This window comes from Monomorium pharaonis, chromosome 9 (genome assembly GCF_013373865.1).
Source record: "Monomorium pharaonis isolate MP-MQ-018 chromosome 9, ASM1337386v2, whole genome shotgun sequence".
NCBI classification, from domain to species: Eukaryota; Metazoa; Arthropoda; class Insecta; order Hymenoptera; family Formicidae; genus Monomorium; species Monomorium pharaonis.
In genome coordinates this window covers 21,026,317-21,044,489 of record NC_050475.1, presented here as the reverse complement: position 1 = coordinate 21,044,489, position 18,173 = coordinate 21,026,317, and the positions used below count along the sequence as shown (strand labels likewise).

Below are 18,173 nucleotides of genomic sequence, written 5' to 3'. Positions count from 1 at the left end.
ATAATCTACATTTTTTACAAGTCCTCGATGTAAAGAATTATAATACATGTATAATAATCACAAAAATTCATATTTTATTAGATATATCAAAAATTACATCCTGCTTTTTCATATTTGGAATATTACATTTTTTTCATTTTGTCAATATCCTATAATCAGATGTATTAACAGTTATTAATTCGATTTTTCCGTTTGTCATCGAATTTGTAGTTATTTACATTGTATTGTCCACGTGAAAGACCAATGAAGAGACTCGTGCAAACATAACGAAAACAATAATGTAAATAATTCGTATAAACCGGAATACATTATTTTTCTTTCTTTTGTTTATTTTTCTGTTATTGCGTTCTGTCGATTCCGATCGTTTACTTTTCCTTCATCGAATGTAATGTTTGCAGGACAAATTCGCGTTACCGGTGAGCCCTGATGAAGCCAGCGTTTCGACACGAATATGAGTAAAGAAATTGCAGACAGCAGCCACCGTGAACCCGACAAGAACTCAAGATCCTGTCACGTGTTGAGCGTCGCGTTGAGCGAAATAATCAGGCATAGCATAAACGTTGACTTTCGAGATCGCGCCTTCGAAGTGTTGCGGACGGACAGCTCGTCCGGCGCGCAAATAACACTCGCGGCTGATTTAACGTCGATCGTATCGAGTCAACAGAAACGTTCGACTCGGAAGGAACGGGCGGGGACGACAGAAGACGAGGATTGACACTTGAGATGATTAATTGGATTTCAACCGATACTCCATCGGCTATTAATTTATCAAAGTTTTCTCAGAATTTTTGTATATACTTTCATAACTGCAATAATCTTGTAATTTTTATATGAATCAAAGTACTTTTGAAATGTTGAGAAGAAATCTACATCTTTTAAAATTATACTTATACAATACATGAATTCTAAAATCTTTTCTTATTCTGTAATTTCAATCCCTATGAAAATTCTGAGAGGAATTTTCACCAGAGATGTGGCAGGTATAATCACGTTACAAATATGTATGTTTATCTATATAAAGCATTTATTATAAATCAATTCGAATCTAATAATATTATACATATATTTAACAGACTAACTGGCTCGCAAGACAGATTTGCAGATACCGCGACGTTTTTTTATATCAGCGGACGGTAATGAATTTTCTCGGTTCAAGTTGCGAAATCTCAACCCTTCACAGACGGCGCACCTGCGTCGATCGACGCCCCGACCGGTAAGAGGGCGACCGCACGCGCGCGATGACAGTGGCATGTCTCTCTCGGTGCTCTCGTCTCTCCCTTCTTCCTCCAACATCTCGTTAAAGTCATCTGGATCAGTCAACGGATTAGGACGCGATTCGGTCACGCGAACAAAAATCATACCGATGTGTCACGCGGTCACGCGGTGACGGTGACTCGATACGTCGCGAAGCGATTCCCTGCGACCGATCATCGGCGCGGTGGCCGCCACCAGGTGAAACGCCAGAGCCGAGTATCGTCATCAAGCACGGCGGACACCCGGGTCCCCGAGTCTCGATCCTCCCGCGGAACCGCCGACCCGTCGCGAATGACAGAACAGGAGGAACGAGGGGACGAACCTAACCTCCAGGAAAAGCAGCGCATCGCTCCGGTGCGCAAGATCCGTCACCGGTGAGTTTATCTTGCCCGCGTCTTTTTCTGTTTCTCTCTACGTTTCGCGTACACGTGGGAAAGTTCCCGGGTGAAGTCGGAAAGCGCTGACACGCAACTCTCCCGTCGGAAAACGTCGCCGCGGCTCTCGTCGACACGTTGTCGGCGCGACGCCCCGCGTCGCGCGTCACGCGACGCGCGCGCGCGGCCAATCGGCGCCGGCCGAGCGTCGCCTGACACTCGGCTCGACCAATCGCCGTTCCCTTATCCTTCATTTTTTAAAGAGATCATTTCGCGTGAGATCTACTGACCACGCGACAGCACGCGACAGTCACGATTGTGCGATAATCGCGATTCGAAATGCGACTCCGAAGAAGACGCCGGAGACAAGGAAAAGAGGGTGAGAGAAAGGAGGGTGAGGATTCCGACGTACCGAATGCCATCGAGTTGAAGGTCGAATTTCTCGATTGACTCGTGTTACGTCCACTTCCGTTTTCTCCTCGCAATGTATCCCCCCCCCCCCCCTCCAAAAAAACGCAGCGTTAGGCGAAAAATCGAGCACACTGTGTGTCCTGGAGCCATCGACGGACGTTGACCTGGAGAATGTAGAGTTTTCTGCTGCGCGCAACCCTGGTGAAAACTTTTTCTTCCCGGAGTTCTTAGGTTTTTTTTTCTTATACAAATAACCTTTCGGAAGTGCCGAAAAAGTCCACGTTATTCAGAACGCGTTTCTAAAGGTTCTGTAATGTTATTATAAATTCTAATGTTGATTATAAATTCTAATGTCCTTTGTTATTCATTAGAAGCAAAGCCAAAATAGAATTACGAGAAAGCTGACGTCCAGAGTTGTGGAAATAAAATTCGAGATTACGTTATGTTTACACGAATCTTTCATTTGTTCCGTACTAGCAAAATTAAACTGGATAACACAGAAAAAACTAATAAAGTTACAAAATCGTTAATATATCTGTCTTTAATAATTGATATAAAAAAAAAAACAATTTTTCGATGAAATATGAATCTTTTATAATTTACTGATTACATTTACATATAGGATGCGTAAAACGTAATTTACATTGCACGTGGAATGTTTATATTTTACGTGTAAACGCCTAAGTCTGCTAGCATCTTTACAAGCGCGTTCTTGAGTATTTTTTTTAGAAATTTTTATAAATTTGAAATATGAAAAGTTCTTCAAAATGTTATAAAATATACAAAATGTCTTCGAAACCAGAAGATTTTTCTCACGTGGTAGGCGACTCTCAAAGTTTCTGGTTTCTAATCGATGTGAAAATCTTTACACTTTTGCATCTTGCTTGCTTCGATTTTCATTTCATTTTCGCAGATCACTCGTCTGCGTTATACGGATTGCTCTCGAGGAATCATCGATGGATACCTTGCCATGAATGCAAGCGAGCGAATTTACTCGTCGGGTTCGCGGCCCTCGGCCAGAAACGCGCGCTTCGGCCTTCGCCACGTATTAGCGATCGCACATAGATAAGGTAAATGTCCCAGTGACCGAACATGTCCCTACATCCGGACGTTTATTGTTGAGAGTGTGCTTTAAACCTAGATTTTTTTTCAAGAAATTTCTTTTTTTTTTTAGTCTTGAAATTGTTGTGAATTTTCATAGAATTTTATTAGAATTGAGGAAAATTTTTTGGAATTTTAAATTTAAATTCTATTTCTTTTTCTGACAAGATTACTTCTTTTATTATTTTTTATTTTTTGATAGAACAAAATATCGACAATCGATTGGCAGTAAATATGGCAAAACATTCATGTATATTCACACATTCTTGCATGACTTGCGAGTTTTTATTACAAAATCATTGATGAAAAAGACAGTATATTGATTTAAATTGACATTATGTATTCATAAGGTACGCTATTTTATATATAAAAATTAAATACAATTAAAAAAAATTTATTACACAAAATTAGATTGAAGTTCAAATTGTGATAATGTGCAATGTGCTTGCAATGTGATGTGAAACACGTGTGTTTGTTAAAATAATTTCTGTGTTTGTTTCATGAATAATAGGACAAATATTTTGAATTATCCTGCTATCGGTCCATTCAGATACAGGTTTTTATTATTTTTGAAATTAAAAAAAATGTTCTTGTTTTTGTATATTAATAACATTTTATATTTCATATTTCAGTTGATTATATAATGTGTTACTGGGGCATTTACCTTAAATGAATGAACACCGGTGGTTTTGACTGTCGTGGATTCGTCTTGCTCGTGTACACCAGGAAAAAAACGATGAGGTGACACGAAGAACGAATCGACTGGAGAGATCTGAAGAGGCGGTCGCAGAGAAAGGGGACGCGGCGGTGAAATCCGCCCGGTGTGATCTCGACGATCGTGAAGGGTTGAAGATAACGATGCGCTGCCCGAGATTCGATATGAATTGGATGCGATACGCGCGAAAGCTCCGCGCGTATCGGGACGAACGCTCGACGTGATTGTCGCATGATCAGCGACGTTACCGTGACGACCCTTGAACCCGAGCTTCAGTCGTGTTCGGCCCGTGCCGGACACATATGTACCCCGCCACCACTGCCGCCGCCTCCACCGCCGTCACCACTGCGGACAGTGAACATTTGTCACTTGATCCGCTCGGAATCTCCGACGGCGAGTCAGTGCAGCGCGCGCGATTCGGGGCGAATTGTCGTCGTCGTCGTCGTCGTCATCATCGTCCTCCTCAGTCCCCTTTAGTCGCGACTCTTCGACGCGGTGGTGGCGCCGGTTCGCCTCGATTTTACATGACCTGCCGGTCGTAGGGGAAGAGGAAGTGCCAAGGTGGAGAACGTAAATTGCGGGTATGCTACGACGTCTTCTGGACTCCCTGTACGGTACTTTTCTCGAAATTCGTATCGTAAGCCCACCGTGTCTTTGCACCGAGAGAAAAAGGAAATGTTGAGCACCAAATACCTCTTGCGATGTTTTCTTCGATATTTATTAATTATTTTAAAATTTTGATTGTGATGGCAAAATGTGCATTTCCGTAAAATATCTTTTTTTTTATTAATCGATTTCGACTTTCTAGTAGAGATGAAATTTTTGGAGTAAAATATCGTATCTTTACAAACAAATTTTGACTGTTTCCCTCTAATAAAAAGTTTACTTTAATACGACAAAATTTCTTTTACAGCAACTAAGCTTTATTTCATAGGTATATCCTTAAATAAAAGACGCTCGACAGGAATGCATATTTTGTCATCGCGATCAAGTATTTTTAAAATTAATAATTATCACAAAGAAACGTCACGAGAGAAATATATTGGTTCTTAGTATTTCGATTTTTTTCTTTCAGTGGGTGTCTGTATGTATCTCTCTCTTCCTTGAAACTTACATGGGCCGTCACATGTGGTAGCTAACACGGTGGGTGCTTTCGCTTCTCTTCTTTTTTCTTCCTCCTCTTCTTGCTGCACGCGAAGGGAGCAATTTCCCCGCGTCGCCCGCCTGCCGCAGAGCTCCACGTTTCTGCGCGATCCTCTCGATAGGACTCCTCCGGGTGAGTAAGCAAGCCCTTCGACGCCGCTGGCGTCGTCAGTTACAGTCCTTCCGAGGGAGATCACCGCGTTCCAAAGATCACGCATCGTATCGTTTTCCCCGAAACGATCGATCGCACCCCGATCGGCCTTGTACAGCCGCGAATGTGTTTTTGAAGGTAACATCGACGAACGCGCGGAGCGAACGTCTCCCGGTGATTTGGCGGGATCCAGCGAGGGGACTGTTAGTATCTCGAGGTCCGGGAACCGCGCGTACGAGATGTCCGAGGCGCCGGTGAGCTTCGTCGTCGGGGAGCCCGAACACGAGCACGAGTCCGAGCACGAGCCCGATCCTGATAGCCGCGATCCTAGCGAGGTGCTGGAGATCGAGGATATCTTCCCGAGCGAAAGCAGCGATAATGGCAATCTGCAGACGCAGCTCAATGCCACAGGACTGTTCGAGCGCCGTAAGCGGCTCAGGTGATTTTTGTTTCTTTTTTTTTCCTCTCCTTGTCGTCAGACCAGGCGGCCCCGCGGATGGAAGGACTTTCGGTTGTTTCACTCGAGTCTCGCTGGCAGCGCGTTGTCTACACATGTCCCGTCCCGAGGGCACACCGAGGATGGAAAGATGGCTGAAAGAAATTTGCCAACTTGCGCATCTATGATGGAGAGGCTTGCGAAAAGAAATTAAAGAGAGGGAAAGAACAACGATGTATATAGCTGTTCTTCAGCTCCGTGACCTCTCTGACCTCTGCGACCGCCGCGCAACAATGAACGTTTGAATATTCAAAACCTGTGACGTATTGCCAAGAATGCGATTGCATTCTCCAAAAGCATAATTCTTCAGATCTGATCATGTCGACGCGTTTACCTGGCCTTTATTACACGTTATCAGGTCTATTTACAATTTATATAAATTGTAGAAACGTTTCGCGTCGCGCAAATGGTATTATCTACTATCGTTACATTGCAACAAACGTCGCAAATGTGACTCGACCTTACACGGTTATCGCGGGACACTTTTAAAGAACTGATAACAAATAAGAGCTGGCTCTCTTTTGTTTTTCCTCCCTTTCGTTATTTTATTCTCACACGCGCGCACACGCAACATTCTCCACAGCACTGCGAATTACAAGTAACATATAGATAAATGCATTAAATAAAACGTTTATTATCGCGCAATTCTTTTCAGCGTGGTCCCCTCAGCTTCGAGAATCCGAAGACTGAGTGAAAAGTTGTATCGCTCTTACTCGCGACAGTACACGAGAGATTGGAGAGACGGAGAACGGACGGTTACGTAATATGTTTTACGTCGTGTCTCAATTTTAGAGCGTGTCGTAATTCACGCGAGCTTGAAAAATCATTATTTATTTATACATTGACAACGTCCACACGCGCAGGAGCAACGTTAAAATGTGAAGATTTCACAGCGCGATCGCGCGCGAAGAAAAATAACACAGACGAAACTTCGAGCAGGTTAAAGGCCTTTAAATTCCTTTAACATGCAATTGATGACGACTGCTTTTCGCTCGGTGTTGCGAATACGCTTGATAAGCAGATTCTGGGCGCGTCGCACATCGATCGCGTGATCGATCAAATCGATATCAAAAAATGATATCAAAACACGTTATGTAAATGTAATTTTATAATCTTTACGTCGCGGTATTACGGTGATGTTATTATCATTTTGATAAAAATATTGAGAAAAATACGAATACAAGAGATGAGGATACTTTATGTCAAACTATATTGGAATAAGATGTGAAATATCTTGTTTCAAAATACTTTGGCCTTGTCGCGATACTTTTACAGGTACGAAAAAAAAAGATCTATATGAGAATCGTGTTATTGTTTTATTTAACAAAAATGACGATCTTGGAATTATGGCAATTTTAACTTTTTAAAATAAGAATTTTTATCGATCGTAAAATCTGTCTTTTTTCGATTTAATTAATTTTTTTCGTATTTATTTCCAAAATATCAACAATAATGAGAATATTTTTGATAATTAGACAAAACTAAATGAAACATTTTACACGCGATGATAGATTAATGGAATAAATTAAATATAAAGAAAAACGTAATTACTTGATTTGTTACTATTTTTTTCGTTTTTTTTTTTTAAACGTTAATTATCGAGTTTTAATAATAAATACAACATTATGTAGAAAAAGTAGAAAGGCCTCGTATGCGCTTCTCTCTCTTCTCAAGTATCGCGTGCAAACAAGGTAGGGGAATTTACGTGTGCCGAGGAAGGAAAGCCGTTTGGATAATCGGTAAGAAACTCGCCAGTGAACGCTCGTCTTCCTTGACCGCTAATGGTGAGAAGCCGTCACGAAAAGTTTACTCGTTCGATTCTCCATAGAAAGCTGACTCCTGCAATGGAAAACAGCTTTTAAACATTGTTGCACGTGCGACTCGAAATTTATTGCATACATTTATTCTTCTTAATTCATACATGTACATAATGACGTAAAATTGACGGACGGTTGCGAAAGCTAATGTCCCGTATTTTTGGGAAATCGCTATTAAAAAAAATAATATTATCATCATTCGACGGTCGTTGCAACGCTATTTGAGAAAAGAGCCTGTATTTCATTATCTATCTGAATATTTCGTGGCTGTTATTGAAACGAGATAACTTGTTTATTTTTTACATTATTACTTTTTTCACATTATGATTACCGTTTCCTATATTTTCAAGAGATTTTATATTTCTCTACTACTTTTTTAGTTGTCTACTACTTTTTAGTCTACTACGTTTTTAGTGTTTTCTTTGCGATAATGCGGTTGTGATAATTATCATAACAAATGCTGAATGTTTGATTGCCGGATTTAAGTTATTTATGCATTTTGATTATAGCGGATAACATCTTCAAGGCCTTTGCATTATCTGAACAAAATATAATTGGGCATTAATAAATAAAAAAACAATACTAATTGTGTATAAAGCAATTCAATTGTCCTGAGTCACGCAATCGCGCACACGTTTTTCGTTTACCTAACATTCTGGATTCGAATATTTCCAATTTATCCGGGAGAGTGATGAGGCGGTTAAAGAGATTCATTTTGGCGGAAAATACAGAAATGGATCAGAGTTCTGACAATTTGTCAACTTGTGCCACTAACACGAGCATGGCGAAAAACAGCGTGGAATGCACCAATGCCAAAGAGAAGAATATGGACGAGACGCGAGCGAAACATCCATCGGTTTCAAGATTAACGTAAATTTTTATGCTAATATGTTTGGTAATTTATAAAAAGCGATTTATAAAAAGAAAAAGGAAAAATAGGATAGGACAAGTTATCGTTTATAATATTTATAATACATAACGAATTTTATTAATTATAGACTTGTTCGATAACTCGCCATTATGTAGTGATGCTAATACACAGAAAAAAAGTATAACTAATAACATATGTGATTGCGGGCTGCCAACTACATAAAATACTCAATACAATAATATTTACTGTTAATGCAAGTACAATGTTGATAGTGCAATAGCATATATTATTGTATTGAGTATATCTGTAGTTGGCAATCTGCAACAACATATCTTATTGGATATATTACTTTTTTTTTTAGTGTATGCTAATGCATAATAATAGAATATTGTCATATGAATATATGGGACAATACTTCAGCATTTTTTAATCACTTTAATATTAAATAAATGTGTCCTTTATTCTTTAGATGTCAGGAAGGTACGTTATTCAGTAAATTAGGCTTGAAAATTATAGAATTTTGAGATTTTATGTAGATTGCGGTAAGTAGATGAGATCACACAGTGAAATAAGCCGAAAACCGCAAGTATCATAATATTGCGGATGAAAGTGCTAAATTGCGCATGCTTTTTTAAACAGCGTTTGGCATAAATACTTTACTCTTTGTACGTATTTTTTTACGGGCGAGTTGATGTGAAATGTTTTTGCTCGCAACGAATTCAAAATATTTCAGTCAATATTTATATGTGAAGCGTAATTTAAAATATGTATTATTGAATATGATATAAATAAATACTCATAAACACGTGTATATAATTTGGCAGGCCTAGCATGTCGCAGGGCACGGTGATGATCCAGATGCAAAGTCGGCTACATGAGAAGGACTTTACCGTTGCAACTCCCGAAGAGTTTGTCCATCGCTTCGGAGGCACCAGAGTTATCAACAAGGTAAGCACTTGTTTCAAGTGTTTAGAGTTTCTCAGAGAAAACTATCAAGGTTGACATTGTGCTACAGGATCTTTATGTTACGGATCATTGTTTTAGGTGCTGATCGCCAATAATGGTATCGCGGCAGTTAAATGTATGCGATCGATTCGACGCTGGTCATACGAGATGTTTAAAAACGAGAGAGCTGTGCGTTTCGTGGTGATGGTCACGCCGGAAGATTTAAAGGCGAACGCGGAATACATCAAAATGGCAGACCAGTATGTGCCTGTACCGGGCGGCACTAACAACAACAATTACGCTAACGTGGAACTGATCGTCGATATCGCGATACGTACTCAAGTCCAAGCAGTTTGGGCTGGCTGGGGTCACGCCTCGGAAAATCCTAAACTTCCGGAATTACTTCACAAAAATAACATCTGTTTCATTGGTACAAATTACATAAAAAAATTAATGTGTTAAGAAAGATTCTAATATTCGTACATTCGCGTACTTTGTTTCTGGTACGCTTTTACATTCTTATGTTCCTATACTTTTCGACAGGACCGTCCGAGAAAGCTATGTGGGCTTTGGGTGACAAGATCGCATCCAGTATAGTTGCTCAAACCGCGGATGTACCGACGCTTCCTTGGTCAGGCTCGGAACTAACAGCACAATACAGCGGAAAGAAGATCAAAATATCGTCGGAACTTTTCAAAAAAGGATGCGTCGCCACTGTGGAAGAGTGTTTAGCAGCGGCTAACAAGATCGGTTTTCCGGTTATGGTGAAGGCGAGTGAAGGCGGTGGCGGTAAAGGAATCAGGAAAGTTGAAAACGCCGAGGAATTACCCGCTTTGTTTAGGTAAGTTTCCAAAGTTTCGCCCCGAAAAGAAAATTTCTGCTGTGTAAAGCCGTGTAATCCATTTTTATCGCAAGAATTTCTAATATTTAGACAAGTGCAGATTGAAATACCCGGCTCACCGATATTTATTATGAAACTGGCCAAATGCGCTCGGCACTTGGAAGTGCAATTACTAGCTGATAATTACGGTAATGCAATATCATTGTTCGGGCGTGATTGTTCTATTCAGAGGAGACATCAAAAAATTATCGAGGAGGCACCTGCTGTGATCGCTAGGCCGGAGGTTTTCGAAGAGATGGAAAAAGTGAATATTACAGTAATTATATTCTCTCGACAATGTGTTCTTGTTATTTATTCTATTAATTGTCTACTATCGAATGACAGGCTGCTGTGAGATTAGCAAAAATGGTAGGATACGTTAGCGCGGGTACCGTTGAATATCTGTACGACACAGCGGGCAGGTATTATTTCTTGGAATTGAATCCTCGTCTTCAAGTGGAACATCCTTGTACCGAGATGGTATCGGATGTGAATCTACCGGCCGCCCAACTACAAATAGCAATGGGCTTACAATTACATCATATCAAAGATATACGTCTTTTGTACGGTGAGAGTCCTTGGGGCGACAGCCCGATCGATTTCGATCAACCTCGTCATAAGCCTCAACCATGGGGTCACGTTATCGCGGCTAGAATTACCAGTGAAAATCCTGACGAAGGTGAGAGGTTGTTTTTTATGTCGCGAATAATCTAAGCTTACTAATCTAAGCTTACTAGAATAATCTAAGCTTACTAGAAATTATATAATTCGCTTGGATTTTAGGTTTCAAGCCGAGTTCCGGCACAGTGCAGGAGTTGAATTTCCGATCATCTAAGAACGTATGGGGCTACTTCTCAGTCGGAGCATCGGGAGGACTCCACGAGTTCGCGGATTCTCAATTTGGTCATTGTTTTTCGTGGGGCGAAGATCGCAATCAAGCTAGAGAGAATTTAGTCGTGGCCTTAAAAGAATTGAGTATCAGAGGCGATTTTAGGACAACGGTCGAATATCTTATCACTTTGCTGGAGACCGAATCCTTCCAACAGAATAATATAGATACCGCATGGCTCGATTTGTTGATCGCCGAACGTGTCCGAAGCGACAAACCGGACGTCTTGTTGGCCGTCACCTGCGGAGCGCTTCATATCGCCGATAGAACAATCACAGCCGCTTTTACTGGTTTTCAAACTGCCTTGGAGAAAGGTCAGATACAGGCCGGTAACGATTTGGATAATGTTGTCGACGTAAGTTGGTGTTAATTCATATTTGAATGATACTGCATAACAAAATTTTTTCGAAGAATTATTAATTTTGCGGCACTAATTTTATATTTTTTTCTTTTCACACATTATATATTGCAGGTTGAACTTATTAATGACGGATACAAATATAAAGTGCAAGCTGCCAAATCTGGCCCCAATACCTATTTCCTCGTGATGAATGGTTCTCATAAAGAAATCGAGGTCCATCGCATGTCGGACGGAGGACTGCTGCTTTCGTTGGACGGTGCCAGCTTTACAACTTATATGCGTGAAGAAGTAGATCGTTACAGGATTATTATCGGAAACCAGACGTGCATTTTCGAGAAAGACAACGATCCATCCTTACTGAGATCACCGTCGGCCGGTAAATTAATTAACTTTTTAGTCGAGGATGGCGGTCATGTTGGCTGTGGTCAGGCGTACGCCGAAATCGAAGTGATGAAGATGGTCATGACCGTCACCGCTAGCGAGGCAGGAAGCGTTTTTTATGTAAAGAGACCTGGTGCTATATTAGAAGCCGGTACACTGATCGCTCATCTCGAATTAGATGATCCGTCATTGGTGACGAAAGCGCAAGAATACACAGGACAATTTCCCGCAGCAGCGGCGTCAGCTATACCAGAAAAACTGAATCATCTTCATGCCAAGTATCGAAATGCTTTGGAAAATACATTAGCTGGCTACTGTTTACCTGATCCATTTCATTTGCCGCGTCTACGCGAGCTAATCGAAAAGTTCATGTTTTCGTTACGCGATCCTAACTTACCGTTGTTGGAACTACAAGAGGTGATCGCGACGATATCCGGTAGGATTCCCGTCTCGGTGGAGAAAAAGATTCGCAAATTGATGTCTCTGTACGAACGAAATATCACGTCGATCCTAGCTCAATTTCCCAGTCAGCAGATCGCCGCTGTAATCGACGGTCACGCAGCAACCTTATCCAAGAGGGCCGATCGAGACGTATTCTTCCTAACCACTCAAGCCATCGTGCAATTGGTACAGAGATACCGGAACGGTATACGTGGCAGAATGAAGACCGCCGTGCACGAGCTTCTCCGGCAATATTACATGGTTGAGAGTCAATTCCAACAGGGCCACTACGATAAATGCGTCTCCGCGTTGATAGAAAAATACAAGGACGATGTAACTACTGTGACCGGCATGATCTTCAGTCACAATCAAGTGACAAAGAAAAACGTCCTAATTACTATGTTGATTGACCATCTGTGGGCCAACGAACCCGGCCTTACGGATGAACTTTCGAACACACTGACAGAATTAACCAGTTTGAATCGCACGGAGCACAGCCGCGTCGCGTTGAGAGCCAGACAGGTGTTGATTGCTGCTCATCAACCTGCGTATGAGCTCAGGCACAACCAAATGGAATCGATATTCCTTTCTGCCGTGGATATGTACGGACACGACTTCCATCCGGAAAATCTGCAGAAGCTCATTCTCTCCGAAACATCTATCTTCGATATACTTCACGATTTCTTTTATCATTCCAATCGCGCGGTGTGCAATGCGGCCTTGGAGGTCTACGTGCGACGAGCTTACATCAGTTATGAGCTGACGTGTTTGCAACACCTGGAGTTGTCCGGCGAAATCCCGTTGGTGTATTTCCAATTCGTTTTACCTAGCAATCATCCGAATCGTCAGAATCAGTCTCTAGTGGATCACAGGGCCGGTGCGATGGCGGCCTTCGAGGATCTCAATCAGTTCAGCCAGTACACGGATGAAATTTTGGACTTGCTCGAGGATCAATCAAGCCCTACGCCGATAGTATCCGCGAAACTGCTGGAAGCCGTGGAATCCGGTGGTAGCGAATCGCGGCACAGCACGTCGATCAACGTCTCTTTGAGCATGATTGAAACGACGACCGCGGCAACGGCGGCGACTGCCAACGACAAATTCGCCGAGCCGGTTCACATCCTTAGTATTGCAGTCAAGGAGAACGGCAGCGAGGACGACGCCACCTTGGCTAGAATGTTCGGGGATTGGTGCGCAAACAACAAGGACGAACTGATATCCCGTGGCATCCGCAGAGTAACGTTCGCGGCCCTCAAGAAGAGGCAATTTCCTAAGTTCTTTACCTTCCGTCAGCGAGAGGGCTTCGTCGAAGACAGAATCTATCGGCATCTCGAGCCCGGCTGTGCCTTCCAATTGGAATTGAATCGCATGCGAACGTACGATCTCGAGGCCCTTCCAACGTCTAATCAGAAGATGCATCTGTACCTCGGACAGGCCAAGGTTGCCAAAGGCCAGCAAGTTACCGATTATCGCTTCTTTATCCGCTCGATTATACGACACTCGGATCTCATCACGAAGGAGGCCAGTTTTGATTATCTTCATAACGAGGGCGAACGTGTTCTGCTCGAGGCCATGGACGAGCTGGAAGTCGCGTTCTCGCATCCTCTTGCTAAACGTACCGAATGCAATCATATTTTCTTGAACTTTATACCTACGGTCATCATGGATCCCAGTAGAATAGAGGAAAGCGTGACGAGCATGGTGCTGCGATACGGTCCGAGATTATGGAAGTTGCACGTCCGACAGGCGGAGATAAAAATGACAATACGACCCGCGCCGGGGAAACCGACTTCCAACGTGCGTCTCTGTATCGCCAACGACAGCGGATACAGCATCGACTTACATCTCTATACGGAGGCCACCGATCCCAAGACTGGTATCATTCGCTTCGAGTCTTATCCACCTACCGCGACAAGCGCGACCAATTGGAGACCGGGTCCTATGCACGGATTGCCGATTTCCACGCCGTATTTAACCAAAGATTACCTTCAAGCGAAAAGATTCCAGGCACAGAGCGCTGGTACGACTTACGTCTACGATTTGCCGGATATGTTCCGGCAACAGCTCGAAAAAATATGGCAGAAGTACGTCGAGGAAAGACCGCCGAGTGAGGGTCAAAGTCCAATCGCGATTCCTAATCCGGTGATGGACGTGGTGGAATTGGTGTTGGAAGGAGAACAGCTGGTCGAGCAGAAGCGGCTGCCAGGCGAGAACGACGTCGGCATGGTCGCGTGGCGATTAACCTTGTATACCCCGGAATATCCATTCGGCAGAGACATTATACTCATTGCTAATGATTTAACGTACTTGATAGGCTCGTTCGGGACACGCGAGGATCTCGTGTTTTGCAGAGCTTCCGAGAGAGCGAGACAACTCAAGGTTCCGCGCATATACTTTGCCGCCAATTCCGGAGCGCGTATCGGCCTGGCCGAGGAGGTGAAGGCTCTCTTTAGGATCTCGTGGGAAGACGAGGATGAGCCGGAGAAGGGCTTCAAATATATATATCTTACGCCGGACGATTACGCGCGCTTGGCTCCCCTCAACTCGGTGAAGGCCTCATTAATCGAGGATCCCGCGGGGGAGTCGCGTTACAAAATTACGGACATTATTGGCAAGGACGACGATTTGGGGGTGGAGAATTTAAAGTACGCCGGTCTAATCGCGGGGGAAACGTCGAGAGCCTACGACGAGTTGATTACGATCTCTATAGCGTCTTGCCGCGCAATCGGCATCGGGACCTATTTGCTACGTCTTGGCCAAAGGGTGATCCAGATTGAAAATTCACATCTCATTTTGACCGGTTATAGAGCGTTAAACGCGGTGCTAGGTCGTGAGGTTTACGCCAGCAACAATCAGCTGGGTGGTACGCAGATTATGCACAATAACGGAGTATCTCATGCGACCGACGCTCGCGATTTAGACGGAGTGGCGACCGCGTTAAAATGGCTAAGTTACTTCCCTAAAAATAAAGGAGCCCCGTTACCAATACTGTCACCTATCATAGATCCGATCGACCGGGAGATCGGTTACGTGCCGACGAAGGCGGCTTATGACCCGAGATGGATGCTGGAAGGTAGAACTTGTCCCGAATCGAACGTCTGGGAGAGCGGCTTCTTCGATCGAGGCTCGTGGCACGTGAGTTCCACTGAGGCAGTCTTTTCTAATCCTTTCTTTTTTTTGCTCTTACACTTCTTACAGACGGTACATTGTATTGTTAACTTGCTTTTCTCTTACGGAATAGGAAATAATGAGGCCATGGGCGCAAACGGTGGTGACAGGACGAGCTAGGCTTGGTGGTATACCATGCGGTGTTATCGCTGTTGAAACGAGAACTGTCGAGCTGCATCTACCGGCTGACCCTGCCAATTTGGATTCGGAAGCTAAGACGATATCTCAAGCGGGACAAGTTTGGTTTCCGGACAGCGCGTACAAGACTGCGCAAGCTATTCAAGATTTCGGAAGGGAAGAACTGCCGTTATTCATCTTTGCTAATTGGCGAGGCTTCTCCGGTGGCATGAAAGGTAAGCTCAGTCTTCACTCGATTAACCATTACCCCAATTTTATTAATAACTTCACTCATTCTGCTTACAGACATGTACGAGCAGATCGTCAAGTTCGGCGCATACATCGTGGACGGATTGCGACAATATTGCAGGCCGGTTATAGTTTATATTCCACCGAACGGAGAACTTAGGGGTGGCGCTTGGGCAGTCGTTGATCCTACGATAAATCCTCGTTTTATGGAGATGTTTGCTGAAAATACCAGTAGGGGTGGCGTTTTAGAGCCCGGTGGTATTATAGAAATCAAATTTCGTAACAAGGACATTGTGAAGACTATGCACAGAAACGATTACGTTATACTGAAGTTAAAAGTAAGCAATTTCATTTCTTTATATAAAATTCCTCGATACGTTTATGTAATTCGTGTGTATCTCTAGGAAAAATTGTCGACCGTAAACACGACGGAGGAACGAACCGAAATCGAAGCACAGATTCGCAAACGCGAGCAGATTTTAGAACCAATGTATCGTCAGGTTGCCATTCATTTCGCCGATTTGCACGACACGCCGGAGAGAATGTTTGAAAAAAATACGATTCACGAGATAATACCATGGAAAAAGGCGCGGCGGCTGTTTTACTGGCGGTTGCGAAGACGGCTCTTCGAGGAGGAAATCAAAACTGAGATCCTGTCGACACAGCCTAGTCTGGACGTCAGACAAGTGGAAGCGATGCTTCGACGCTGGTTCATCGAAGACAAGGGAGCAACGGAGTCATACTTGTGGGATCAAGACGAGGCTGCGGCCTGCTGGCTGGAGGCGCAACGTAAAACCGACGATAGTGTTGTATCGCGTAATATAACGTGCGTGAAGAGAGATGCGATGGTAACGCGTATCAAGGAAGCTCTGGAAATCTGTCCGGAAATAAGATTGGACGCGGTGCTGGAGATTGCGCACAGATTGCAGTCGTCCGAGCGAGCGGAGTTGCAAAGAACTTTAACACAATTAGAGACAACGGGACAGGAACACCACAAGGACTCGAGCGTGTCGTCCTAAGCGCATTTCGCGTAAGCGTACCTGCTTCCATGCTACGTATTCATTCCAACTTATTAATATTTAAGTGCGCATCAATAGTACAATTCATCATCAAAGATGTATAATTATTCATATCGATCTAAATATTTGTCTTGGTATAAAGGGGTAATAATTGAGTAGATGATATTTTGAATAGTGTTTCGTAAGATCAAAATCTTTCAAGTTTTGACTAGAATCTGGACACGACCATGATCTTTTTTGTCACTAAACGTCTCGATGATTTAGGTTTTAATTAGTTTTATTAAAAAATTGATGGTTAAAGGAATTTTTAATAGAAATGCACTAGCATAGTGTCCGATTCGCTTGTTAAACGATCCTCTCATAATCCGTTTGATACAAATTGTTTCATATATTCGAAAATATAGAAAATAGAGAAAAAGAAAGGCATGTCACTATCGTTTCGTAACTGTGACGAGCTTATAGATAATATACAGTTGGGAATACAAAGAGATTTATACCAAAAATATTGCATATTCCTTCAGTTACAAATTTCTTGAAATTCTAAAATATTTCTTTTGTAAAAAATTTGCAGAGAAAAATTTATGATGTTAAATTTTCACATCTTTGTATTGGATTGTAAATCTGAAAGTTTGTATTAAAAGTAAATTAATATTGCTGTGTGTGTTAATCTAAATTCAAGAACTAAGTATTTACTTATAAGTTTTATATTGACATAATAGCTTTTAATTTTTAATATTTTTGATAAATCTTTGATCGACATTTTAGTAAGACACTTCGGGACTTTCTGTATCTGAAGAAACATGCATTCTTAAAAGTGCGGTATTCTGTATATAATTATATACATACAAAATATATAAAATGTATATTTATTTTTCGAAAGAAAACATTGTAGGAGACTTTGATATTGTGAAATAACATGCTCGCGCAACTGCCGCATTTAAATAACATTATCTCACGACAAACGCGAAAATGTTTACATTTTATAAGTATAATATTAATATATTAATTTCTCTATGTTAATTTCTCTTCTCTACGGTTTGCGGAAGATACATATTTTGTTTTTCAAACATTATCACATTCTTTATTAAAAGTGCCGTTGGGGCACTGTAATTAAAATTTATTTATTATAACAGACAACCTATGGAATCGCATATATTTACTCACTTATTTTAGCTAATCAACGTCACGTCCATTCTTTGGTGCAGACAATACCCACGTTTCTATCGCGAGAAATACGCACACACACTCTCTTCTAAAACTTTTGTATATTTTATATAATCTTTTTGTAAAATTACTATTCTATCATGTAGACTGTATATCACGTACATTCGAGAAAAAATACCTAAAAAAAATAGTAAAATTTCACATAATTCTCAAACCTACATAGAAA

At 42.0% G+C, this 18,173-nt stretch overlaps 1 protein-coding gene across 11 annotated transcripts; it reads left to right on the top strand.

Annotated features, from left to right (window-relative positions):
• Positions 1-131: 131 nt before the first annotated feature.
• LOC105832247 (acetyl-CoA carboxylase) lies at positions 132-18,158 on the top strand. Of its 11 annotated transcripts, none has more exons than XM_036291995.1 (15): positions 132-1,628; positions 2,953-3,109; positions 3,652-3,696; positions 3,773-4,469; positions 5,288-5,588; positions 9,158-9,281; positions 9,378-9,708; positions 9,822-10,119; positions 10,210-10,423; positions 10,504-10,837; positions 10,942-11,402; positions 11,520-15,365; positions 15,472-15,751; positions 15,822-16,102; positions 16,169-16,783. In XM_036291995.1, the coding sequence occupies exons 4-15, from the start codon at positions 4,439-4,441 to the stop codon at positions 16,781-16,783; spliced, it is 7,116 nt and encodes a 2,371-aa protein (XP_036147888.1). In that variant the 5' UTR covers positions 132-1,628; positions 2,953-3,109; positions 3,652-3,696; positions 3,773-4,438. The 11 variants fall into 11 exon arrangements, with proteins under 11 accessions (XP_036147888.1, XP_036147890.1, XP_036147891.1 ...); XM_036291994.1 differs by having other exon boundaries at positions 180-280; positions 399-1,628; positions 2,953-3,696; XM_036291997.1 differs by having other exon boundaries at positions 2,953-3,696; positions 3,773-4,436.
• The last annotated feature ends 15 nt before the right edge of the window (positions 18,159-18,173 follow it).

Coding starts and splice junctions, on each gene's coding strand:
- LOC105832247 (XM_036291996.1), top strand. CDS start 4,439: ATGCTACGACGTCTTCTGGACTCCCTGTACG. Junction 10,424..10,503: donor TTTTCGAAGAGATGGAAAAA/GTGAATATTACA, acceptor ATCGAATGACAG/GCTGCTGTGAGATTAGCAAA. Junction 10,838..10,941: donor CAGTGAAAATCCTGACGAAG/GTGAGAGGTTGT, acceptor CTTGGATTTTAG/GTTTCAAGCCGAGTTCCGGC.